This window comes from Helianthus annuus, chromosome 16 (assembly GCF_002127325.2).
Source record: "Helianthus annuus cultivar XRQ/B chromosome 16, HanXRQr2.0-SUNRISE, whole genome shotgun sequence".
NCBI classification, from domain to species: Eukaryota; Viridiplantae; Streptophyta; class Magnoliopsida; order Asterales; family Asteraceae; genus Helianthus; species Helianthus annuus.
The window spans coordinates 164,060,217-164,071,204 of NC_035448.2; the positions used below are offsets into that span (position 1 = coordinate 164,060,217).

Sequence of the window (10,988 nt, forward strand, 5' to 3'; positions counted from 1 at the left end):
TCAGCTACCTCTAACAAAGAGACAGAACTTTTGGAACACCCAAATTTCTAATTCGACCAACAACATAAAATTTCTTACAATTTTACAAAATTTTGACATGACCCGTTCGTAGTAAGTACTTGTCTCCCTGTTTTTAACAATACCAATATAATTAATACTACGATACTTTCCAACAAAACAAAGGTTAGGACCATATAAGGTTCACCATGAACGTTTTGTACAAACAACACAAAAGTTTAGTATTCAAACTTCTTACTAACAAACTAGACACTTACTAATTAACATTTACTAGACAAAATAGTAAGTTAACCCATCAAAACAACAACTTGGACCGGAAGCGCATAAGGTCGACATTACGTGTGTGTGTTCGGTCCGGGTGCGCCGCAATCAAGCAAGGGATTTACCTATCATTCATAACAACAACATTGTTAGTTCATAATACATAGTAATTTAAAATCCTTTAATTACCTATCATTGTTCGACCCGTTAACATGACATGTTACCTTAGTAACATCCTTACTTCCATTCGAAACATCCAACTTATCACTTTCCGACCCATTCGCAATGAATCATTACATACCATGCTTTTCAATATACTTACATCAATTGACCCGTTATGAACATTTACAACAAATCCATAGTACCAAATACTACTATTCATAAAACTACATTTAAGGTAAATAAAGCTCATATGAACTTACCGCGATCTTGAGATGCTTGTGCCTTCGAGTGACTTGCGCCTTCTTCCTTCTTTGTGCCTATATGTCATAATCTCATACTTTAGCTTTCTTAAACATTAATTTCACAATCCTTATAGTACGTTATGGCGTTTACTTATCACATACATCATTATCATAAGAAATTTGCATCATCTTAACAAGTATTCATGCAAAAGGCATAACTAAACTCAATTAGGCATTTTGTCAAACACATTGTGTGCGTATCACTAGTTTAGCATAATGTACAAGCATTTTAAGCACAACTTCCATAGTTCGCTCTTTGAGTAACATAAACATCCCTAACTTAGAAATTTATCATTCTAATCATGATCACATAGTTCTAAATCAATTACATCTAGCCCTTTCACCAACATTCATCAAATTAACATGTAGAGCTTCACAAATTCTTGATCATCTTTTATCATATGAATGGGTTTTACCCTAATCTATCATCATAGAGAAATTAAAGCATGATTTCAACTCTTACAAGTTCATATCATCTTGCATTCATGTTTGATTCCATAAAATATCACAAATTTCACATAACAAATTAATCAAACATCACCAAATCATGAAATTAGACTTACTTGATGTTAATTTCACTTAGGGATGAACATTCCTAACTCATGCATTGATAAATCTTCAATTTTTCCCTTTTAATTTGAGAGATTTATGATGTTAGGGTTTTGACTCCCTTGGCTCCCTCCTCTCTCTCGATCGAACACACTGCCAGACCAAACTGGCTTTCTTCTTCTTTTTTTTTATCTAATTTCATTCTACATTTACACATTTAGCCCCTAACTTTTATGGTATGTTCATATTAGTGATTTTTCACACTAACTTTGTTTCTTTTCTTTGGTTAACTTTAATCACATTCAAAGGGTTTTTAACTTACCATTATTTATAAAACATTCATAATGGTAAAAATCTATATTTACCATTCTTTGTTATTAAAACATCACTATTAGTTTATTATATTACGACATACGAAAATTGGGGTGTTACAAGTCCACCCCCTTATAAAAGGTTTCGTCCCCGAAACCTGACTACGTACAAAATAATTCCGGGTAGTGCTTTTGCATGTCATCCTCCGCTTCCCATGTGAGATCCGATCCCTTCCGGTGTTGCCATTGAACCAACACTTGTCGAACGGATTTGTTTCGGAGGTGCTTCACTTTAAAATCTTTAATTGCGACGGGCCTTTCAACATAATTCAACTTCTTATCCACTTCAATATCATCCATAGGCACGTATGCCGTCTCATCCGCAAGGCACTTTCGCAACTGCGACACATGAAAGGTGTTATGAATCCCCTCCAACGCGGGTGGTAATTTTAACTGATATGCCACCGCCCCGACCCAGGCGAGTATTTTGAATGGCCCAATGTATCGAGGACCTAGCTTCCCGCGTTTACGAAAACGGATTATTCCTTTCCATGGAGAGACCTTTAATAACACATGATCTCCCACTTGAAATTCTATTGGTCGCCTTCGTCGATCCGCATAAGACTTTTGTCTATCTTGTGCTGCTTTTATTCTTGACCTAACCATATCAATCTTTTCATTCGTCTTGGTCACTACTTCTTTTGACGCGATCTCTCATTGACCCACTTCCCCCCAACAAACCGGGGTCCTACATTTCCTTCCATAAAGCATTTCGTAGGGGGCCATTCTTATGCTGTTATGATAACTATTATTATATGAGAACTCTACAAAAGGTAGATGATCATCCCAGCTTCCTCCGAAATCCATAACATACGCCCTTAACATATCGACTAATGTTTTAATAGTTCGTTCTGACTGACCATCGGTTTGCGGATGGTAGGCGGTGCTAATGTGTAAATGGGTCCCCAATTCTTCATGAAACTTCCTCCAATAACGAGATGTGAACCGGGTGTCCCGATCGGATACTATAGACACCGGAACCCCATGTCGGGATATAATCTCGTTCATATAGACTTCCGCCATCTTTTCTGAGTTATAATTTTCCCGAATAGGTAGGAAATGTGCGCTTTTGGTCAGTCGGTCAACGACCACCCATATTGCATCGTGCCCCTTTCTTGTCTTGGGAAGCTTAGTTACCAAATCCATCGTTATATGTTCCCACTTCCACACCGGGATCTCCAAGGGTTGCAATTTTCCATACGGCTTTTGGTGTTCGGCCTTTACTTGAGAACATGTCAAACACTTCGCAACATACTTGACAATGTCTCTTTTCATCCCCGGCCACCAATAATTCATCCTCAAGTCTCGATACATCTTTGTAGCCCCCGAATGAACGGAGTATCGAGACTTGTGAGCCTCATTCAACAGTAATTCTTTCACATCACAATACCGAGGTATCCAAATTCGGTTATACCTCGTTTTTATACCATTTGCATTCTCTTCCAATTCATGAATAAACCCTTTCGTCCTTTCTTTCTTCGAGTCAACAGCATTTAAAGATTTTGTTTGAGCTTCTCGAATCTCATCAAGAAGTTTAGGAGTGACTACCATCTTCATGGATTTTACCCGAATTGGGGGTGGGTACTCCTTTTGACTAAGTGCGTCCGCCACTACATTAGCCTTCCCAGGATGGTAATGAATGTCACAATCGTAATCCTTAATGAGTTCCAACCATCTTCGTTGCCTCATATTGAGATCTTTCTGTTCGAAAAAATATTTGAGGCTTTTATGATCCGAGAAGATAGTACATTTCACCCCATAAAGGTAGTGCCTCCATATCTTCAAGGCGAATACGACCGCCGCCAGTTCAAGATCATGAGTGGGATAATTGCTTTCGTGTTTCTTGAGTTGTCTCGAAGCATAAGCAACGACATTACCCCTTTCCGTTAACACACAACCTAATCCTTGGTGAGAGGCGTCAGTATACACCACCAAATCATCCGTTCCATCCGGTAATGTCAACACTGGGGACCTTGAGAGCTTTTCTCTTGTTCTTTGCCCCATATAAACTTTTCGCTCTTCTTTGTTAACTTTCTCATAGGCGAGGCTATTTTGGAGAAATCTTGGATGAATCTCCTGTAGTACCCAGCCAAGCCTAGAAAACTTTTTATTTCACTTGGATTCTTCGGGGGTACCCAGTTCATTACCGCATCCACTTTGGACGGGTCCACGTGAACACCCTCCGCATCAATTATATGACCCAAAAACTGTACCTCTCTAAGCCAAAATGCACACTTTGAGAACTTTGCATATAATTTTTCCTTGGGAAGTGTTTCCAATACATCATGTAGGTGGGAAGCATGCTCTGCTTCACTTCGGGAGTATATTAGTATATCGTCAATGAAAACGATTACATACTTATCAAGCATAGGTCGGCACACCCGATTCATTAAATCCATAAACGCAGCTGGCGAGTTCGTTAACCCAAAGGATATTACTAAAAACTCGTAATGTCCGTATCGTGTTCGAAACGCAGTCTTCAGCACATCTTCTTCTCGCACACGCAATTGGTGATAACCCGACCGCAAATCAATTTTCGAAAACCAACTTACCCCTTGAAGCTGGTCAAATAGGTCATCAATTCTGGGCAAGGGATAACGATTCTTCACCGTTAACTTGTTCAACTCTCGATAGTCGATGCACATTCGCATCGAACCATCTTTCTTCTTTACGAATAATACGGGCGCTCCCCATGGTGAAACACTTGGTTTAATAAAACCCTTGTCGAGCAACTCTTGAAGTTGCGTCATCAATTCTTTTATTTCGGTCAGGGCCAGCCGATAAGGAGCTTTAGCTACCGGCTTTGCATCTGGGTTAAGCTCTATCTTGAATTCTACTTCCCGTTCGGGCGGAAGGCCCGGTAATTCTTCCGGAAACACATCCGGATATTCGTTCACTACATTTACATCTTCAAGCTTTGGAACACCTCGATCGGTGTCAATCACATAAGATAGATACGCCCTTCCTCCATTCTTCATATGTTTAACAGCTTTGATTATAGAACACAATTTCGACTTGATGACCCTTTCCCCTTGAACACTTACCCGTTTCCCCCCCGAGGTTACTATATGAGTGACTTTCTGTTCACATTGAATTTCAGCGTGGTTTTGGGCTAGCCAATCCATTCCTACAACTACTTTAAATTCCCCCATGTACATTGGAACAAGATCTATACTAAATTCCTCATCTTCGATTAATATCTTACTGTTTTTGCAAATATCATGCAACAAATAGCTTTTACTATCAGCAACTTCGACCTCTAAGGGTATTAACATCTTTTCAAGCTTAAACGATGGGTGAGCTAACAATTCATTAGAAATGAACGACCTACTAGCCCCGGAATCAAATAAAACATTCATAGGCATAGAATTAACCAAGAATATACCTGAAACCACATCCGGGCTAGCTTTAGCTTCATCCGAGGTTAACTGAAACATCCTCCCGCGAGCCTTGGGGGGCTCATCCTTGTTTCCATCTCTCTTTGCCCCTTGTTGGAGTTTCGGACATTCCGCTTTAATGTGCCCCGTTTCATTGCAATTATAACACACCTTTGGGTTTTCGGGGCACCTATAAAACGGATGTCCCTCTCGTCCACATTTGTAGCATCCCTTCTTTCCCGACAAACATTCACCCGAATGATGCTTCCCACACGTCTTGCAAGTCGGAATTTCACTACTTGTTTTCCCCTTTTTGCTTTGGTCTTGATATCTTACCTTTTTCGATGGGCTTGCGTTGGTAGGCTTCTCCGCTACCCTTTTCTCTCCCCGTTCAACCTGTCTTTTTATCTCAATTTCTGTATCTCTTGCCCATTCAATTAATTCATTTAACGTTGCACACTTGGACGGATTTACAAATTCCCGATATTCAACCTTTAACATAGCATGGTAACGTATAATCCTTTGCCTCTCAGTCCCCGCTATCTCCTCACAGAACTTCACCCTCTCAAGGAACTTATTCGTTATCTCGTCAACCGTTTCATCCTTTTGTCTGAGACGTAAGAAGTCTTCCTGAATCTTATCAATTGCGGATTGTGGACTATAATATTTCAGAAATGACTCCTTGAATTCTTGCCATGTTAACGACCGTACTTTATCATCCCCCAATTCCTTCGAGTATGCGTCCCACCAATCTTTTGCTTGAAGTTGTAGGAGGCACGTGGCAAACATTACTTGATCCTCCACTTCACATCTACTTCGTGTAAACACGGCTTCAGTACTTGAAATCCACCTTTGACAAGCTATCGGATCAACTTCCCCTTTGTTTGGTAAGGGGTTACATGCCATGAACTCTTTGTACGTGCATCTCCGAATGCTTTTCTTCACTTGCAATTCACTAATCATTTCTTTCAATTCTTCCACCTTGGATGTTACCGAGGTATTAACTATCTCCAATACTTGTCCTTCGACTTCTTGAGCTAGTCGGGGTACACTAGCCTCTATTGCTTTCTTTACTTATTCCACAATCATAGTTCTTATTTCATTTCGGCGTGCTTCATCGTCATCATTCACATTCACCATATCAGCCATCTACATAAAACATTCATTACATTTCATTTCATACTTGCCACCATTATGTTTTAACATCAGTTTATCATGACACATTCCATTCATTATTCATACTTCATGCCTTGTCGTCATTGACGATCGTATCGTGTCATTCTTATTTTAGACATTCATTCATTCTTTCTGTCATAACCAAGTTAATAATACGTAGCTCTCATTCTTTCCAATACGTAAAAGAAATCACTCGTGACTAAATCATACTTAAGCTTTATTTGGAAACTCAACGTTTCCGACGATCTACATCATAGTATTCCTTCTCCCTTATACCTTGATATTACTTTTCTTAACCTTTAGGATCTCATTATATCGTTCTTAATACTTCCGTATGAATAAAACAATAAACAGAACAATATATTTTAAAAAGGGCTGAAAATGGCCTCCACCGTAAGCTACGGTGGCTACCATAGCTTACGGTGGCCCCTTTTCCTTTACGGTCCTGGGCTACTGCTTTACGGTAGCCACTTTCTCCCAGGTGCTACCGTAAGCTACGGTACCACCATAACTTACGGTAACGCCCAGCGTACTATTATTGATTTTTCATGTTTTTCTACCCATTTTTGACCCGTATTAACCCCCAAACTGATCTGATTCATCCTATATCTTCCCACTACATCTTGTAACCATTTCGTAACATTCCGCAACTAATTATATTGTAATGCAAAAATTTCAACTTTTAAAACACTTACTTGCTTTGCGTCACGGATCGAACACACACTTCTCACGAGCTTTCAGTTTGAGTTCAAGCACTTGATGCTTAAATCCCTCAAACCCAGGCTCTGATACCAACTTGGAACACCCAAATTTCTCATTCGACCAACAACATAAAATTTCTTACAATTTTACAAAATTTTGACATGACCCGTTCGTAGTAAGTACTTTTCTCCCTGTTTTTAACAATACCAATATAATTAATACTACGATACTTTCCAACAAAACAAAGGTTAAGACCATATAAGGTTCACCATGAACGTTTTGTACAAACTACACAAAAGTTTAGTATTCAAACTTCTTACTAACAAACTAGACACTTACTAATTAATATTTACTAGACAAAATAGTAAGTTAACCCATCAAAACGACAACTTCGACCGGAAGCGCATAAGGTCGACATTACGTGTGTGTGTTCGGTCCGGGTGCGCCGCAATCAAGCAAGGGATTTACCAATCATTCATAACAACAACATTGTTAGTTCATAATACATAGTAATTTAAAATCCTTTAATTACCTATCATTGTTTGACCCGTTAACATGACATGTTACCTTATTAACATCCTTACTTCCATTCGAAACATCCAACTTATCACTTTCCGACCCATTCGCAATGAATAGTTACATACCATGATTTTCAATATACTTACATCAATTGACCCGTTATGAACATTTACAACAAATCCATAGTACCAAATACTACTATTGATAAAACTACATTTAAGGTAAATAAAGCTCATATGAACTTACCGCGATCTTGAGATGCTTGTGCCTTCGAGTGACTTGCGCCTTCTTCCTTCTTTGTGCCTATATGTCATAATCTCATACTTTAGCTTTCTTAAACATTAATTTCACAATCCTTATAGTACGTTATGGCGTTTACTAATCACATACATCATTATCATAAGAAAGTTGCATCATCTTAACAAGTATTCATGCAAAAGGCATAACTAAACTCACTTAGGCATTTTGTCAAACACATTGTGTGCGTATCCCTAGTTTAGCATAATGTACAAGCATTTTAAGCACAACTTCCTAGTTCACTCTTTGAGTAACATAAACATCCCTAACTTAGAAATTTATCATCCTAATCATGATCACATAGTTCTAAATCAATTACATTTAGCCCTTTCACCAACATTCATCAAATTAACATGTAGAGCTTCACAAATTCTTGATCATCTTTTATCATATGAATGGGTTTTACCCTAATCTATCATCATAGAGAAATTAAAGCATGATTTCAACTCTTACAAGTTCATATCATCTTACATTCATGTTTGATTCCATAAAACATCACAAATTTCACATAACAAATTAATCAAACATCACCAAATCATGAAATTAGACTTACTTGATGTTAATTTCACTTAGGGATGAACATTCCTAACTCATGCATTGATAAATCTTCAATTTTTCCCTTTCAATTTGAGAGATTTATGATGTTAGGGTTTTGACTCCCTTGGCTCCCTCCTCTCTCTCGATCGAACACACTGCCAGACCAAACTGGCTTTCTTTTTTTTTTTTTTTATCTAATTTCATTCTACATTTACACATTTAGCCCCTAACTTTTATGGTATGTTCATATTAGTGATTTTTCACACTAACTTTGTTACTTTTCTTTAGTTAACTTTAATCACATTCAAAGGGTTTTTAACTTACCATTATTTATAAAACTTTCATAATGGTAAAAATCTATATTTACCATTCTTTGTTATTAAAACATCACTATTAGTTTATTATATTACGACATACGAAAATTGGGGTGTTACAACTTTGGTACAGAAGACTGGGGCACACAAATCTCAAGACAAACACTGAAATTTCAAAAAATGGCCTAGTAAGAGGCTTACCACAAAAATTGTTTTCATGTCCTGAGCATTGTGTTTCTTGTTTAAAGGAAAACAGCATAAAAGCTCCTTTATGTCCATTGAAGAGTCCAAACAACCCAGTGTTTGCAAATGCTGCACATGGATTTGTTTGGCCCAGTTCAAGTCATGAGTCTCAAAAAGAAGAGATATTGTTTGGTTATTATTGATGACTTCTCTAGGTTTACATGGACTTTATTTTTACACTCAAAAGATGAGACTGCAGGCATTTTGCAAGACTTTGTGACACAGGTTGAAAAGCAATTTGACCTTCCAGTAAACGTCTTCAGGAGTGACAATGGCGCAGAATTCAAAAATAAGGAGTTGGATGCCTTCTGTGTGAAGAAAGGGATTGTAAGGCAGTGCAGCATCCCTAGAACACCAGAGCAAAATGGGGTAGTTGAAAGAAAGAATAGGACTCTGATTGAAGCTGCTAGGACCATGCTTGCTGACTCAGGTTTGCCTTTGACCTTCTGGGCAGACGCAGTAAACACTGCTTGCTATGTCCAAAACAGAGTTTTAATCAACCCCAGGCACAAAAAGACTGCTTATGAAATTCTGTATAAAATCAAACCACTGATCTCATACTTTAAAGTATTTGGCTGCCCATGTTTTATTTTGAATTTAAAAGATTCCATCTCAAAATTTGCAGCCAAAGTAGATTGTGGTTATCACCTGGGATACTCAACCACTACCAAAGCCTACAAAGTGTTTAATACACGGACCAAAGCAGTGGAGGAGACTTTGAATGTAAAGTTCAATGAACTTTCATCAATGAAAATTCCAGCAAATCCTGCTGATTTGTTTGATCTTGATAAATTCACTTTTGAAAACACTGTTGTCAAGACTAACAGTGCAGGTCCATCAGAGGATTCAACACCAGACTATAGGTATGAAATCATCATCCCTCAAAAGTCTGTCAAAATGGGAAGAGCAGCAGATGTTCAAAACAGCTGTCAAAGCTAAACCACTGCTACCTCAACAGTTGTTGACCAAAGTAGCCCCTTAACCACTGCTTCCACATCATCAAGCACTGTTGATAAAAGTCCTCAAACAGTGGATCAAAGTCAGCATGTGTCCACACCTTTACCCCCTATGCCACCACCTTTTGAAGCCACTGCTGGGTCATCAAAGTCACCAACAGTGGTTGGCTCAGATGATACACATCTGCAGCCCTCACCACTCAATGCCATTATTCCATACCAAGGAGAGCTCATCTTCTTGAAATCTCATCCACCAGATCAAATTATTGGCAACATCAATGAAGGGGTGCTCAAAAGAAGTCAATCCCAAAACATTTGTCTTTTTGCTGGTTTTCTATCACTCCATCAGCCAGTCAAGTACCAAGAGGCACTGAAAGACAAAAGCTGGGTAGAAGCCACGCAAGAGGAGCTCCAACAGTTTAAAAGACAACAAGTATGGGAGCTTGTTCCATTGCCAGAGGGTGTAAGTCCTATTGGCACAAAATGGGTCTTCAAAAATAAAACTGATGAAAGGGGTATTGTTGTCAAGAATAAAGCCAGGTTTGTGGTTCAAGGTTTCAGACAAGAAGAGGGCATTGACTATGATGAAACTTTTGCCCCTGTTGCAAGACTTGAAGCAATCAGACTATTTCTGGCCTTTGCTGTCAACCACAACATCAAGGTGTACCAAATGGATATTAAATGTGCATTCCTCTATGGTAAGATTCAAGAAGAGGTATATGTTTGTCAACCTCCAGGTTTTGAGGATCCATTTAATCCAGATCATGTCTACAAGCTAAATAAAGCTTTGTATTGCCTGAAACAAGCACCAAGGGCCTGGTATGAAACTTTGTCCACCTTTCTACTTTCCATTGGGTTCACAAGAGGAAGAATAGATAAAACATTGTTTTTAAAATGGAGAGGAAAGGATTTGATGATTATCCAAATATATGTGGATGACATCATTTTTGGAAGCACATGTAATAAAATGTGTGAAGAGTTCAGGCAACTCATGACAGCTGAGTTTGAAATGAGTGCAATGGGTGAAATCCAATGCTTTCTTGGTCTCCTAGTAAGGCAGTTGCAAAATGGCACTTTCATCCATCAAGGCAAATATGCCAAAGAACTTTTAAAGAAATTTGACATGGATGATTGTAAGCCATGCAGTACACCCATTGGAACCAATAAATTAGTCATGTCTGATGAAAAGGATGATTTGGTTGAT

At 38.5% G+C, this 10,988-nt stretch overlaps 1 protein-coding gene and 1 long non-coding RNA gene across 3 annotated transcripts; both read right to left on the reverse strand.

Annotated features, from left to right (window-relative positions):
- Positions 1-325: 325 nt before the first annotated feature.
- On the reverse strand, positions 326-5,128 carry LOC110918612. Of its 2 annotated transcripts, none has more exons than XR_002581437.2 (3): positions 5,049-5,128; positions 702-758; positions 326-404 (listed from the first exon to the last, which is right to left on the reverse strand). It is a non-coding gene; the product is annotated as an uncharacterized LOC110918612 (long non-coding RNA). The 2 variants fall into 2 exon arrangements; XR_002581438.1 differs by lacking the exon at positions 5,049-5,128 and adding an exon at positions 1,307-1,371.
- A 72-nt stretch (positions 5,129-5,200) lies between these two features.
- LOC110919979 lies at positions 5,201-6,003 on the reverse strand. Its single transcript, XM_022164225.1, has 2 exons — positions 5,377-6,003; positions 5,201-5,230 (listed from the first exon to the last, which is right to left on the reverse strand). The coding sequence occupies exons 1-2, from the start codon at positions 6,001-6,003 to the stop codon at positions 5,201-5,203; spliced, it is 657 nt and encodes a 218-aa protein (XP_022019917.1).
- Between the last annotated feature and the right edge of the window lie 4,985 nt (positions 6,004-10,988).